We start from the raw sequence: 16,844 nt of genomic DNA, 5'->3' as shown, positions 1-16,844 counted from the left end.
AACTGCAAAAGGAGATAAATTACACCACACTATTTTAACAGCAAATGTTTCAAAAATGATTTTTTTAAATCATATCAACCATCCATCCTATCTTGATATGTGTATACGTAAATGTATATTTAGGCACGTGGAATTCTTACAGGAATGTGTAACCAAAATTATGCTTACTAACTCTTGCACCAACGCCTTTTACTTAAAAAAAGAAAAAGAAATGTTTATATTGTAATGTATGCATATCCCACAAGTAGACAAATATTTAAGTGCCCAAAATTTAGCATCTTCTTTAGCATGGGCAAGTTTTGTATGTTTTAAAAATGTGTATCTATTCCATATAAATCAAACTGTGCAGAAAACCCCAAATCTCTTTACTGAATTAAACTGCACAGTTTCTGAGAAACCCTGTTGTCTCCTCTGCTCAGTGAATAGCAGCTTCAAAGAAGACACTGGAACTTGGATTAAGCCCAACTATGCCTGAAGCAATACCATAATATAACTAGTTGTCCTTTATTGGCAAGCTATTAATTTTATTAAGTTTATCTGGAAACTATTTTTTAAAATATACATAGGTAGAGGAGAAGTACGTTTAAGTGATGTATGGATAGAGTGAACTAAAAGCTTATTATTATAAATTAGACTTCTTTAATTTTATGATAGAGAAAATACATTCATACAACAAACTGAGCAAGACAATTTGAAGTGTCACATGAACACAGGAGAAAATATGAACACACAGTAGACACACATGTTTTACATGGGTAGTGCTACATTTATTCACTGTGCATTCACAGTGCCTAAGAAAGAAAATACAGGAAAACAAAAATAAAGTATGGAAGTGATAAGAAAATGGAAAATGTGCATTGTTATTTTAAAACACTGTATTAATACTAATCTTTAAATACGGGTTTCTTGGCTTTCACAAACTTTTATCACAATTGGGTTTTTTTTCCTCATTAATAGGATGAAATGAAAATAACACAAGATATTTGGAAAGTACACCAATCTGGAAAATACGATTATTTCACAGCAAAAGAAGAAATGCTCAGAAAACTACAAATACCAAACAATGTCTAGCAGGACAAATACATTCATTAAATTGTTGAACTGTTTCATGTCGGGTATCATTGGTAAATGATAAGTGTTCTAAAAATATCTTAATATTCTACCTCATTCTCAGGCTAAATTACCAGGTTTTATTTTAATTATTCACCATCTTAAGGAATGCAGGTTTCATTATAGAATCCCATTTTCAAATGGTCTTCAGCACGACAAACCTCTTAAGAATTTAGTATATGTAATGTATTTAGTTATGTAATGATGTTACTTAGTTTCTCTAATTGTAATCTGAGCATTTTTCTCATATTTTCAAATAGGTTTGATGGCAGTGCAGTCCTCTAATAAAAGGGACTCAGGCTGTATTAGTTATGCTGTTCCAGGTAGCTACGTTTTTAATGAAAATAAAAACCAGTATGTTCTTGCCACTCTAGGACCTTAAAAGCTCTTTGACTAAGAAAAGTTGGAGCATGGATTTTCTTTTAAATCCTCAGATGAAATACAGACATTCATCTAACATCTAGGGTTTTTTTTTAAAGTATCAGTTAACAATTAAAAAGGGATGTTAGCAGCTAGTTAGCAGCTATGTGCCTTGACTGGGTAGTTTTTCAAAATGAGTTTTGAACACTTACCCAAAAAGTTAATTTCCATTTCTCTGAGAATGACAAACTTTCTTCAACCAAAAGCGGTTCAGTGTTATTTTTTCCTGACCTCTGTGTTCGCATTAAAGACTTAGTCCATGTTTCATAGCTCACAATATTGCCACAACATAGAGAGAGATGTCACCAAACTAGTGTGCCCTTGTTTCATATTTGTATGAAATCTGACTATTTTTCAGGTGGACTATCTCTTTTTTATATCAGTTATTTTTTTTTATTGAAGTATAGTTAATTTACAATGTTGCATTAGTTTCAAGTGTATAGCAAAGTGATTCAGTTACATATATGTACATATATATATTATTTTTCAGATTATTTTCCATTATAGGTTATTATAAGATATTGAGTATAGTTCCCTGTGCTCTACAGTAGGTCCTTGTTGTTCATCTACTTTATATATAGTAGTGTGTATATGTTAATCCCAAACTCCTAATTTATCTCCCCCCCACCTCCCGCTATCCCCTTTAGTGATCATAAATTTGTTTTCTATGTCTGTGAGTCTATTTCTCTTTTGTAAATAAGTTCAGTTGTATCATTTTTTTAGATACGTTTTCTTCTGACTTAGAGAAGCAGAAGGTGGGAGTTTACATTTAAAATATTGAGTCAGGTCAACAGGCGTAATAAACACACCTCATCAGAAGCCCCCATATTGCCAAAGCCCAAATACTCCTTTATGAATGAATTTTAATAGAAACATTACGTGAAGCTATTCCCAAAGAAAAGCCCAGTGTTGACAGATTTAGAACCTCATTCAGACTCATAGCATAAGGTATATGTGCAACTGTAAAATACCACCTCGAAACAAAGTATGCTCACTTATTTCCTTCTCAAAGAAAAGACACTGTAAATTTAAAAGGGAAAACATTTAAAAAGTAAGACTGAAATGGCTTTAATAAAAGGAAGCTGAAAAAAACACCAGTGAAGTATAGAACCTAGGAAGACAACAAATGAGAAAATTCCAGAGCCACGTTGGCTGTTAAAGAGAAAACCCATCCACCCATCTGCTGGAGAATGGCAACTGTTACTATGAGCTTTCTCTAGCTACCTCTGCCTTTGGATATTTTTAAAAAATTTATTAACCTGACAGCAGGAAACTTTACACAGATTGCCCCCTGACAGGGTGCCAGTTTGGTATAAACACTTTGCTATCTTTTTCTTTAGCATAAGAAAATCAAGAAGCGTGTGAAGTGGAGCCAGGTGCATATTTGGGCAAACGTGCCGGCTCCTCTGACCGCCCCCGTTCCCAGGGAAGGCCCGGATAATCAGGAGCAGCCCCATGGCAGAACTGCATCCTCTACCCTTCCTCCTTCACATCTACTTTCTTTTTAATGTGTGAATGTCTGATGTATTATTAATCCCCAAACATAAACCAGCAAGGCCGCCAATCAAAGAAAATACCTGCTCTCTCACAAATTATCTGTTTACTGTCTAATAACCAGCAAAGTCCACTGCCAACAGTCACTTACATCTCATTTTTGAAGTGGGGGAAAATATTTATTTGGTCAATTCTTGAAAAAGAATAATGCTCACTCTATCATTAAATCAGGTAATTGGGAAAGAAAGCAATCTACTTAAGGGCTGAGCCTTGGGAGCTTGAATCCGAAATGCACCTCTGTTTATTAATTATGACATAAACTGAGCTGCACGAACTACAAAAACACTATGTTGCCACATAACTTTTAACTTAAAACATCCCAGACGATAAAAAGACTACAATGGGCTCATTTTAAGGGATGATGGTACAGAGTAATGTCATTTCTAATACTTTGTCTTCTTTCAGATTTTTTATAGGACCATTTAACAACAAGGACAACAAAATATAAGCATCCTAGCAATCAAAATGAAAGAAAAAGTGTCAATCTGTATCAGCATTTTGATTCACTAATGTGTTACCAGGTAGTAGCATCCTCAGACACTGCAATATAGAACTTTCTTCTCTATACAGAGGTCTGACCTGAGTACCCCAGGCATGGCAAAGAGATGGAAAAAGAAGGCACTGAGAAAGTCCCCACTGAATCTTACGTCATGTATTGTGCACTTCCCTCCATCAAAGTGCCCCGTAGAAATGAACACAGCTCAATGTAACAAACATGGTGAGAAGTTTGAACATCACTGCCATTTGATAAGAATTTATTTTTATTTCCAAGATTACATATTAATGCTATTTAAAGTGGATTTATTTATCAATGCAGTATCTCAATGTTTTCCGGGAGTCGGGGACACTAAACTAAATTTGTCTAAACACACACACTGGATTTTTTAAAGAAATACCTTGGTGCAGTAGATTTTCTTAAACGTTAAGAAATGTCTCTAAATGTGCATTTCCCCCTCAGTAGTCAGAGAACAGCACCACGAGGGCTTGTCTGAAGCACCACAAGGGCTTGTATGAAACCATAATTGATTTTTGACAAATACCTTATTATGCATCTCATTTACTTACACAAATACAGGTTTCTACTGGTTTCTTTTTTTTTTTTTTAATAACTGGTTTAGCCTCAAATCTATTACTCGGATTAGTTAGCTGATTTAAAAAGATGCTGTTTTAATGTTTCTCTAACAAAACACACTCTCTTCAGTGAAAAAATTAGTATGCATTTTCAATGGCTATAATACTGAAACTTTAAAAGATCCAGAAACATGGTTCATATTTTCAGTAAATCTATTTCTCCAGGGAATTTTCCTCATCAACTCCCAGCTAAAACCCTCTTGGGCTTAAGCCCCATTACTGATTACTTGGCCCCAGCGTATTTTATCAGAATATTATAAATATCAAGGCATTGAAAGATGTTTAAATAAAGTAATAAAGAGAGTGAGTGATGCTATAATGAAGGCCTCCACTTATGCACAGGCAAGACGCAGGTTCACCACTAAGTGCAGTCCTTATAACGCCCAACCAGTGACCCCCACGCTGACCTGCAGAGACCACGGTCTCAAGGGGTGACAGACAATTTAGTCCTTTATCCTTTTGTCATTGGAAACGACTCCACTGCCATAAATTCTAATCAAGTCAAACTGGATGGCAATTTAAAAAAAAAAAATCTTCTAATGCATGTTTCTATGAGAAAGATAACGGAAAGGGAAGGAAAAGAAAAACCCTACAGATACTGCATTTTCTAGCTAAGAATCACTGACCCAACTTTCAACCCTTTTGCAATAGTTCACGGATAAATGACGTTGAAAATACCCACTCTTACAGGTATCATTGCATGCAATTTCTTTTAACCTAGAGAAATACAATATCATAAGAGAAAACCAACCACCAATTTTTATTTCAGGCACAAGGCTTATAAATGGTTTTTTTGTTTGTTTGTTTATGTCTCAGCTCAAGGCTTTAGAGCTGTGTGCCCAGTTCCCGTGCAGTGTGGTACCACTAAGAAACTAACCCAGCCACCCAAGGTAGTTGGGACTTGAAGAAAAGCAATCATGAGGTTCAACTTGAAACAATAAAAATATTCCCAGGAGGAGGACTGTTAATAAACCATCTTTCGAATTTCAAATATATATGAGAGAAAATATTTAGGGCATGTTTTATACGATCTCACTTCTTCTGCTGAGACTGCATGGGAAAACTTTAGTACAGATATTTTTTCTAGGGATATATATTATTTTTATCCTTTCTGGGGCCATTTTCCTCACCAAGCTGTTGATGCTACCATTTGAATTTTAGCATCCAACTTGACTGAATGTGGAGCACTGAATTCTTGATGGGCATAACTAAAAACCAAAGCACCACATTGACACGAGCGCTAGAAATGTCACTGGAGAAACACAGCCACCTTATCCCTTTGAGACTGTTTGCCAAAGGCCAGTTCTGAGAGTGGTTTCGGATATGTACATCACTCATCACATATTAAATGACCAGCCCTGCATGGTACCACTCATCTGATCACGCAGCTGAAACACAGGGAGACACAGAACCAGATTCTCTGATAATACCTCCTGACGTGCAAGTCTACTCTCCTCCATACTGTTTCCTACGGCTCAGAGCTTTGCATAATACAGTCAGGAACTGAAAAAGGAAGAGCTATTCCACAGGCTTTACAAGAATAAATAATGTACCACTTAATGATATCAGAGAACGAGCTAACCACACATTTCTCAATGAAATGAGGATTCATCCCTCCTAAGTGTACTTTAGTTTCCATGGCAGTTCAAGTTAAGCAAAACATTACCTCTGATGTAATTTCTTTATAAAACACAAGGGCCCTTTTCTGAACTTTCTCTTTAGGCTGGCATATGGCTTCTGGTTTCTCCTTCTGTTATTCTGAGCTGCTCAGAACACTGAAACATTCTGCAGTGTGTTTCCCTTTGGATGCTGTTAAGTGCAGAGGTGCAATTTAAGGAGAGGCACAAAAAGGCCCAATGGTTCCTTTTTATTTGTTTATAAACAAATGGAATTTCCTTTGTTTATCCACAGAGGGCATCCGTTTTAGCCTTCCTCCTGTAGTTTTGGGCTGAAGGTGCCATACTGTGAGAGAAACAGACTTGTCCTCTGGACTGCTAATTTCAACAAGACACAAAAGGGGGACTACACTCCAGAGAAATCCATTTATACTGAAATTTCGGGTACAATAAAAAATGGAACTCTTCTTGTCTCCTCTCGTTGGTAAATGTCTCTCCACAAAAGTAAACAGACCAAGATATACAAAAAAAATCTGTCTTAATCTGCTCCTTTCACTCTAGAAGCTCAGTTTTCAAAAATACAATGAATATGCTGTAAGAATGATGGTTTGAGAGAGTATGTTAGAAAAGCACTGTTTAGAGATAAATCTGGACGCTCTCAGTTATTCGTGAAGAATATAATTCTTCATTACCAAGTTAAGAGTATAATCACAACTATATACGGAAACAAAAAACTTGAACATACGTCAAGTAAAATAATGGTCCATTAAATTACTACCCATTAAGTGTTGCCAAAGTTGCTAGTAAACCAGTTGCTTTCTAGTAAAATTCTGAGAATTATACTAGAAAGTTTTAGCCAGTTACACAGACTAGAGTTCCTAATGCTAAGTCCCAATAATATTAAAAGGTGAGAGCATAATAGACCCAGTAGCTAAGGAAACCTGAGAGACCAATGAGATAATAAATGCTAAGATTACTGTAAAATGAAATGGACAGAATGAATATTCAATTAATTTTCCATCGATGAGAATTTCACAATAAAATCACAGCTTACTTTGTAAAAAAAAAGCATCCTTTTGGGCTGCTTTCTATTCTGTCTTTCTCATATTGTCTCCAATTTTTTTTCTTAAGTTTTCAAAACTGTTCATCTACTGATTTCTTTTAACCTAATAGGAAACTGGAAAATATTCACATTGTGTTTAAAAAGCACTCTAGAGACCAAATAAAAGTGAATAAACAAGAAATAGTAGATATAAGATGTAGATTTTGCTGGATTCTCTCTCACAAACTCAGAAGGTGAGTACTCCAAAGTAAAGATGAGTACCTTCTAAAACCTGCTAAGATTTCTAAACTACACTATGATTCCTTAGTTTACCCCGTAAAGATTCCACTTAAGATATATTTTCAAAGAACTTTTAATTCAAATTTCTTTGACCCCCCCCCCACCTTGGATTTTTTTAAGCTTATTTCTCTACACATGCCAATCAGTAAGAGGTGACATAACAAATCTATGACAATTTTCAACATTGGAAAATCTAAACAAATGTTGAGAAGCCAAATTAATTACCCTTCCATTGGTTTACTGGGGAAAAAAAAAAAGTTGAGGTTTTAAGTCAAAGTCTACAAAAAGCATTTACTTTTAAAAAATGCACGCAAAGTTTAGGAACACATAATCCATTATCTTCAGTTACATTGAATTCACAATTGATTACTTTTTAAAAGTCAGAGTGCTTAGTATTAGTATATTCAACATCAAAGAGGCTGGAGCATGGCTTTTGCCTTCCTGTAATTTACAGTTTTATCTGCCTTCTCTCACTAACCCCTTGAAATGAAATGAGTGTTTTAGGACATAACTCTTCTTACACAGATAAAAACTTAGACTACAACAAAATATTTCTTTAGAGTAAAAATGCTAAAACCTTAATGTCTAGGTATGGAAAATTTATGTCAGAAGTGAAATTGCCACTTTTGTAAGAAAGGGTGATATGAAAAAATTTCTTGAAACTGGCATCTCTTATGCTCTTAACTACAAAACAGTATTTTACCAACAGAAAATTTGATACAGAAAGTTTCTCTGCAATACTCCTCTAATGTTTGACTGAGTATTTAAAATCAGAGGAAAGCTCCTGTGTTGAAGCTGGCCTAGAGTTGCCAAACTAAGCTGCATTTTTCTATAGTTTTCTTTTTTTAGGCTCATCTTTTTAACTGAATTAATGACTTTCTTAATAAAGGAGTCTATGCCATGATGTTGTGTTTCTTTACAGTTCAGGCACTTGACAGTTTTTAACCTGTTCTCTGCCTGATCAATACATATACGTCTCTCAGGTATATATATCAGGTTAGTATATATATGTATGAACAGGTTAGTATGTGTTATATATGTATATAGATAATATATATTTAGTGTCAGAAGTATATAAACACTTGGAAATAATTAAAAGCAAGTGTTTCAGGAACAACTGGTCTGAAAGCCTAATGTCACTCTATCCCATAAAGTGCTTTCCCAGCAGAGACATCTATCACCATCCATCACTCAGTCACGCGCCTCAACACAGCCTGCTCCCCTTTCTGATTAGAGATCACAGTTGCTTGAGTTGGCTTACAGAGTGTCATCTGTTTGAATGACAGATGTCTTTGCTGGAGTGGCACTCTGCTTGTTCTTGTTTTGTTTACGAAACGAAGATTTCTAAAAAGGTTCTGGGCTGCCTCCACATTAGGATGAGGCTATAAACCTCTGATAAAGGGGAGCGGCGGGGGCGAGGGATGCCAAGGACCTATTTTCTTCCCTCATCACCCTTTTAAAAGAAGAGATGTTCATTCTAATTGTGATTACAAAATGTTATGTCTTTGTACCCTTCCCGTAGCCACCTTTGTTTACCTGGCAGAGAATGACCGGTATTGATATTTTTCAGTCCCCCTCTCTGGTCTTTTGACTACAGATAATAACTCTTTACTCTCCTTCCCCTTAACAAAAGGCTGCGAAGCAACCCGAAACCGAGTCGATATTTATTCAATAAACGTTAACCAATTCTCACAATGGAACTGATTTCCTGATGATGATTCTCCTCTTCTTTTTTTCCCCATGATCTCTAGCCTGGGGACGTTAGCAATATCTGACCAGTGCAAAGGGGCAAGAGGAAGTTCCTGGTTGGGAAAAGTTTGGAGGACACCCTCCCAGCCAGCTGGCTTCACCAGCTGGGGTGGTTCGGCCCCTCCAAGATGCCGAGGTCCTCTTTGGTACTTAGAAGAAAATGGAATGAACAACAAGGGGAAAAAAAAAGAAAAAGAGGAGGGGGTGAGGGTGTGGATGGCTCTTCCGGACATCATGGTAGGAGTGAAATGAAATACCTAGACAGACTTACCGAAGAGCTTGCTGGGAGTGTCCTCGCTGTCATTTGATTCCACAGGCGCAAGCAGGGGCTCATTCAGCTCGCTGTCTGAAGTAGCAGCCTTGTCCTCACCTCCCAACTCCGCATTCATTTCACTCCGCACTGACAGCAAGGGCTTACTGACTTGTCCAGCTATCATTGGATCCTAGGATGGGGGAAAAGAGTGAAGGGGAGGAAAAAAAAAAAAAGTGGCTGCTTGAGTGTGTGCGTGTCCTCTGTCTCCCTCTCCTCTCCTCTCTCTCTTCCACACACAGACTCTCCCTCTCTCCCCCTCTCTCTTATCTCTGACTGCTCCCGCTGTTATTGCTGGCTGCAGTCAAGTGAAGAGCTATCACAGATCCGAGTTCTCCATGCCTCCCCACCCTATTAAAGCTCAACTAGCATGAGAGAGATGCAGGAGGCTTCTGAGAAAAAAAAAAAGAGAGAGAGAGAGAAAAAAGAAAAAACTTCTTTGAAAGCAACCTAACCAACACAGCTTTAATTGTGGGATGTGCTTTTGTGCAAATGTTTTTACACCTTGTGCTGTCTTGAATGCAAGAAGAAAAAAAAAAAAAAAAGAAAGTGCGGGGTTTGTACTTCGGCAACAGACTCAAAAGGAAGGAGCACCCTAGGGAGGACCCAAGGGCTATTTTAGGAAGCCCTCTCCCTGGGGAAGAAGCAATTAAACCCTATCCCGAGAGCAGAAAAAAGAGACAGGGAGAAAAGAGTCCTCCAAAGGCTTTCAATGGAATGAAAGAGATTTCTTATGTAAATTCTAGCAGCACCCTTAGAAGTTGACTTCGCTGGTCCCAGATTTGGGACTGCAGCTGACCCCAAATCAAATGAACACTTGAAAGCAAACAACAAAAGAGATGAAAATTGGTTTACAGTTTTTGAAAGGAATTGGAAAAATACTTACAAACTCTGTTCAATAATTCGGATACCTAGAGCAACCTATGCCCAGAGCATTAAAGAAAAAGAAATCAAAGATCACCTCCGAAAAGGCAAACTTGACCCCCCAATAATTTAAATCTGCTTTATCTTCAGCTCGTTAGGAGGGCATTTTAGGATCAGCAATATTTTTCCAAGGGCAGCCTTTTATTCCATTTGCAAACTAAGACGCATGCTATTGTGGTGGCACAGGTATCAGAGGCAGAAGGGAGAGAAAAGCCGGAAGTGCCCCTTTTGCGTGTTCTGGGAGCTATTTATTGCCAAGTTCATGCTTAAATGGCTCCTGAGCAGGAGACAGGTGACCAGCGCAGGGGCAGGTAGGGCCGCATGCTGTCTTGTCCCATCATTACATTGGTTGCGGTAAGCCTGGGGTTATTTTTTTTTAATGTATTCATGCCTGAAAAGTGAATTTGATATGACACATGATAATCTATGAAAATGTTAATCAATACAAATAGTTTAAGCTGTCATCAAATTCACTTCTTTAGTCAATACTCATACCACGGAAAACAATGTCACTGTCACCAGGGCTTAATTTGCACAGCACTTAAATATTGGACTCTGTGCATCAATGCACTTCTTCTTCAAATACTGTAGGCAAACACATTTTCTCCCTATTTAAGTCTGAAGCACTCAGCACGCATTTAGCTGAGCCGAATCCTCCCTTTTGAATACCTTGATAGGTCCACTGGAGGGCAAAATTAATACTTAATTGAATCTCACAGTCATCAAAATAATCAATACTTTTTTATTATTTATTCTTTACAGTCTGTTGACTGTTTCAAACCTCTGAGGGAATGGTGGAAAGGATTCATGGCTTTGAAACACTGTCATTTAACAAGGTAATTTTCAGTGGGGCATTAGGGGTTGTGAAACATATAATAAAACAAAAATGGTGGCTTATAATAGGAAGAAAGAAAAGAATTATATTTCTGCCATCTAACAAAACAGGATAAATAAAAAGCAAGTGCAGAGAGAGAGCGCGAGAAAGGAGGGGGACGAGGGATGGAGGAAGACTGGCTTTTGAAGGGTTTTATCATATCAAGAGCAGAGCCGAGCTTTCATAATGCTGACATTTCTCATCCTGACAATCCTAAACAAGTAGAAAGGATGAGATCGCAGATATCATCTTTCATCACATTCTCCAGCTTAAGAACCAACATGACAGTTTCTCTCCCCTTTACACTGTTAATTACTAAATAAAATACTACTCTCTGTCAGCATCAGATTATTGCAGATAGCAACCACAAACATTTCTCCATTGTCTCCCCCACTGGAAATGGTTGAGACCTACCTTGAACTCTTTAGAGAATAAATTAGGCTTGTCTCACTGTAGTGTAAATATTTGAAATGTAATCAATGTCATCAATGCGGTCGAATCACAGTATTGTCAGCCTAAATTTGCTGGTGATAGATTAGCATTTCACTTACTGTGTTTGGAGGTGGAGGTTTGGAGCACTTGAAAATGGGGGGTTGGGGGGAAGAGAATGGGGCAGGCAGAGGGGAAAGGAGACACAAAAGTCTCCAAATTTCCCCCGATTTCTTTCCTATGTATCTAAGAAAGACCACGTGTTTGGATTCTTCTGATTCGGTAAGCAGAGCGGAGTGAGGTAGGAAAGGAAACACTGCTTTACCTCATAGCTTCACATGAAGGAAAGGGACCAGGTTTAAATTCTAGTGCATTTATTTTACTCTATAAAAGGTTGAGTCCTCAATCTCTCTGATTTAAAGGAGCGGGTGTGACTCACGCCTTTGAGACACCCAGTCTCTGTGGCCACACTGCTCATTTGAGCATTTTTGAAGATGGTGTTAATGGTAAACTTGTGTTTAGAATGACATTCACTACCCTCGTGATAAGCCAAACATGGTTATGCATGTATCAGTGAGTACCTGGGCAGACTTAAGAAAAGGATATTCTATTCCTGCTTTATATATATATATTCTATTCCTGCTTTATTTGTGAATGGTCAAACTGAATCCCAAATCCCACAGAGGAGCTGAAATGCAGCTGCTAAGTTCAAGTGCACTTAAATCTTTTAAGATGTTCAGTCTGGCTGATGTGTGCAAAGCATGTACTGGCAGATGGTGTATACTCACTGACCATTAGCTCTTCTTCTTTAAATTACTTTTAGGTACCCTCATCCATGGCTAGGTTCCCAACTAGTGCCTCTCAGTGACTTGAGCTTCGAAAATTCAGGAGTTTGTCATCCAAGTACTCATTTGATTTTTCATCTTACAAAATGCTTTACGTTTTCCCATGATGCAGCTGTAGGCCACATATATATGTGCATGACATGGTTAAACAGCAAAGCCCCAGAGAGGCAGAGAGCAGACAGCTTTTAAGCACAGCTATAGCCACTGGGGGGTCCATTTGAAAATGCGTCACAAGCAGTAACCCCTGAGCACCGTCTTATAAGTGACTGGGGTGGGCGTACCTCTTTCAAGCAGCACTTGGCTTGGAAGTTGTTTTCTCCCTGCCAAACACGATGTCAGTCTGTGAAATCCTTTCTCCCCGAGTAAGGAAAGGATTTCCAACATGCACCGACGTGGGCGCTTGCAGGAATGTTAGAGAGCTACAACTTTCACATGTACAAGGTTTGCTGCAGCAGCAGATAGGAACAGAAAGAGCTAGTGCAGGCAAAAAATAGTGGGTGAAGACTTCTTACTTGGAAATCTGAAATTGTCACAACTAGCGTGGTAGAAGTTGGGACTTCTCTGCAGTTTGTTCATCGGCCCTGACTGAAGAAAGGGGCTTGTCCAAGATGGAACAGTGTCAAGTATAAGCAAGAACAGGAGATGCATGTGCCAATACAGGAATTCACAAGGGTCATAAGAGACCCAAGAAGCCAGACAGTAAAAAAAAGAAGAAATAAGAGATGCAGATTCCATTAGCAAAATCTCAAAAATTTTCACCATGTCCTACCATGAAAGGACTGCAGTCAGCATCAGAACCACACAGCAATTATTTAAACCTCCTTTGTGCATTGTTAAAAAATAAAAATAGATTGCATGTATTGAATGCCTCTATCAAATAAGCACCTCAGATATACTTAATGTCACTCAAAGTATGCAAGGTATTAACCCCATTTTAGGGAAAAAGGACTGAGACTCAGAGAGGTTATGTGACTTACCCCACAGCTAATAAGTGGTAAAGCTGTATTTTGAACCCCAGTAGATTTCATTTTCAAGGATCAGCATCTTTTTATACAGCACCCTCTACTGCGTGAAAAAAACCGAGGCTCATGGACTAGGTAACCCATGGGGTTTCCCAGAACTTCAATTATGGACTGGGAAGGGTGTTAAGCCCTGGATAACCGATTCCCACAGTATGCTGTGTATACTATCTTCTTCTCTTCAGACTCTAGAAAAAAAAACACCTCTCTGTCTGACGCTGTTTGGGTAAAATCCATGGGGTGACAGGGAATGGTAGACAGGACATCAGAGAGTGTCACACTCTACATAATCTTAGCAATCACTTAACCACTCTCACCCACGGTTTTCTCATCTGGAAAATGAAAGGGTCAAAATAAAACAGTATTTTCCAAAGTGCATTCCACAGAACACTTGTCCTAAAAGAGATTCTACAATAAAGGATTTTTGCAATCATACCCACGCGGAAAACACAGCAGAAAAGTCTACCAGGAAAGAAATCAATTCAACTCTGCCTAAGGTAGCACTTCCCAGAATTATCTGACCATGGAAGACCTTTTCCTTAGTCTTTATTATATTATCTAACGATCTCGTGCTTCTTGAAACATCTGAGACTGTGCCTGCTTAGGTTACAGCTAATGTCAATTACAGTTCTAATTTTTAACTATTCTATAATAATAGGCTAGACGCCTTCAACAAGTACATATCTGTCCAGTGCTTCTCACATTTTTTACCTGATTAATGTTCCTTACCGTTTATTCATATACAGTTATACACAGCTTAGTGTATACTAACTGTAAATACTCTCTTCATGTGCTAATTTCTGATACCCTTTAATTCTTAAATAAGGATGTCCCCATGTATTTCTGTTGTAAAACCTTTATTTGAAGAGCAGATATAGGGCACTGTGCAAAGGAAAGAATTCGACTTGGGCTTTCACCAGGCTGTTAAAAATAATACCAGATAAACAAAGATATAATTCAGCTAAAGGCCTTCAATAATTTAACCAACAGAGTTTTTGTAAGCATAATCATTCTCAATTTATAGTCAGGGAAACTAAAGATAGGGAGATTATTATTAACTCAGCAAAACATCCGTGTCCGGTGGCAGCCACGCGATGGAAATACCCTCGCCCCTCTAAACTGAGCTTGAACTCAGTCCAGCATATTTTTATGTACATACAAACCAACTATGAAGCAGGCAATCAGAACAGCTTTGAGAAAAATATAAATAAGATAGGCAGGCAGGCAGGCGGCCTTCAAAAATCCAAGGCAACAATTCATTTGGTCACAAAGCGCCAGAGTAGGGCAAAGTTGCACTCAACAGATCTATTTCTAGAATTCGATAGAAAAATTATATCCATTATAAAGAAAAAAAAGTATATTGGGTTTCCCTCCCCCCCCCCCTTAAAATGCTACATTTCAATTTAGGAATCAGTGGAACAAATTACCTACAGACAATTTAAGATGCAAAGACGGCATCACATTTTGTATTTAATTTCTCCCACTGAGAAGTAAAAATCAAAATCATAAATGAATGAAGAGGAAGAAAGTTGACCTTAGCGGGTTTAGGGAAAAGGAAACTTCAAGTGTGGATTCTGTTACCTTAGTCATGGAAAGAAAAAACAATTTTTCTCTTTCTTTAACCAATTACCAAATATTATTAAGGTTAGTTAATGAAGTTAGTTCTCAATATGAAATTTAATGTACCAAAGAATGTTTTCCCCCAAAAGTTACAAAGAATTTCTAATTTTTCTAAGTATTATGCAATACTTCCTCCTTCTATCAATAAGTTTTAAAAAGATATTCTATTTGACTTTTGGAAATAAGACCATAGTTTATTTTTATGTTTTTCTTTATATGTGTGTATATATAGCTAAAAATTCTGAAAATTAATGAAGATCACAAGACATTAAAAACACCATAAATTTACCCACCATTGATTGATTATTTTATTTTAACTGTCACTTCCTAGACTGCAAACAAAACTTGTTTTGAGAAAAGCTGGAAATCCCACATTTTTAGCAAATACTCAACAGACAAAAAAATTGCATTACAATAAATTTAATTACAAAGCTCAAACGTATATACCCTTGATAACCCCACAATAGATTGTCACAGCAACATGCTGATCCCAGCCTAGGCTGCCTTCTTCAACCCAGTCCTCACAACTGTTTTTTCTTCCTCGTCTCTCTACTTTTAGTTAGTGTGGCCAACATTTTATTTAATCTATCCCATAATAAAGAACATGAATATTTGTGAAAATCAAGCAGGGCATTCAAAACTCAAAATAAATGCTGGGCTTTGAGAGTGAAGTACTGAGGAAACTTCAGGAGACTTCATGGATATCCCCTGATTTAGCATCTGCATGACTGGCAGTGAATCACCATCTCTTTCATCTTGGACTCTGTACCAACATGGCTTTACATATCTCAAGGGAAAAATATGAGACCTGAGTGAGGTCATGTACAGATACTGCATGTGAATATGTTTTGAAAGGTAGAAAGTGTTACACAGAGGGACCATTTTTCACCACACCTCTGCCCTCATTAAGGCATCCAATGGACTGTGAGTTGTTTTTCTTTCCATGCCTTCCGATTGGGCCAGAAGTGCACACTACAGTGGATGCTGCCACGTGCTACCCAGATCCCTGCTTTAGGACCAAGGCACTCATTTCCCAGCTGCCAGGAATGCTGGCTAAGGATGGCTCACCCCTGAGTCCTTCCCAGGAGCTGCCTTTGCCTAAAGGGACCGGCCTCTTCCAAGGTCAAGTCCCTTCCTTAAGGGCAGCCTAGATTCTGTCTTACGGCCTTCAAAGACCAAAATACTTACTCTCTGCCCCTTTACAGAAAAGGTTTTCAGACCCCTGAGGTCCACCCTGGGCTCGGTCAGCTGCCTTGAACAGCACTCATGCTCCAGGGCTGGTGTTTCATCAGGAAGTCCCTGCCCCAGGCGTGGCCCCCACAGATGCCACAGCTACCTCTGCTCACTGCCCACCACCCCCGCACCCTACATTTTGCTCATCAGTACAATTTATGTGAATTTTGACTGAAACTGTTGATCAGCATGAATGGAGGTTAGAAATGAGTTCTCACTTGGTTAAATTAGTCATATTCAAGGTATACGTATTGGCTAAAATATTTTGGAGACGTTCCCCACCCTTGAGTGATTGCAACCAGAGAATACTGAGAATCCAGCAAGTCCTGTTGCTTATGCTCTTGGGGCTAGTGGCCTAAGGTTTGACCCCCAAACTGTCCCATGTCCAATCTTTGGGTCAGAGAGTTCTAGTTGCCTAATGCTGACCGTGAGGGAAACTCATCTTGCTTCTAGAATCTTGCCATACCTACTTTAATGAACCTTCCATACCAGATGTGCTCTGTTCACCCAAAATGACAAAGAGCTATGACTTTATCAAGCTTACAGACAGGCTGAACAAACTATTTTGGGATGATTAATAAGTTGGGGGATAATAATATTTGGGGATATTTAATAACTATGTTATTATGGCAGCTTTTGGTCTCAGAGCTTGATTTCATTATAACCAG

At 38.2% G+C, this 16,844-nt stretch overlaps 1 protein-coding gene across 1 annotated transcript in view; it reads right to left on the bottom strand.

Annotated features, from left to right (window-relative positions):
• The window catches only part of POU6F2 (POU class 6 homeobox 2), a 454,777-nt gene that overhangs the window by 354,008 nt on the left and 83,925 nt on the right, over positions 1 to 16,844 (bottom strand). The window contains exon 2 of the mRNA XM_036863657.1: positions 9,194 to 9,365. Within this exon, the coding sequence (XP_036719552.1) occupies positions 9,194 to 9,365 (172 nt within the window). The remainder of the gene's footprint in view (positions 1 to 9,193; positions 9,366 to 16,844) is intronic.

Source organism: Balaenoptera musculus, chromosome 9 (assembly GCF_009873245.2).
Source record: "Balaenoptera musculus isolate JJ_BM4_2016_0621 chromosome 9, mBalMus1.pri.v3, whole genome shotgun sequence".
Classification (NCBI taxonomy): domain Eukaryota; kingdom Metazoa; phylum Chordata; class Mammalia; order Artiodactyla; family Balaenopteridae; genus Balaenoptera; species Balaenoptera musculus.
This window is presented reverse-complemented; position numbering and strand designations above follow the sequence as displayed.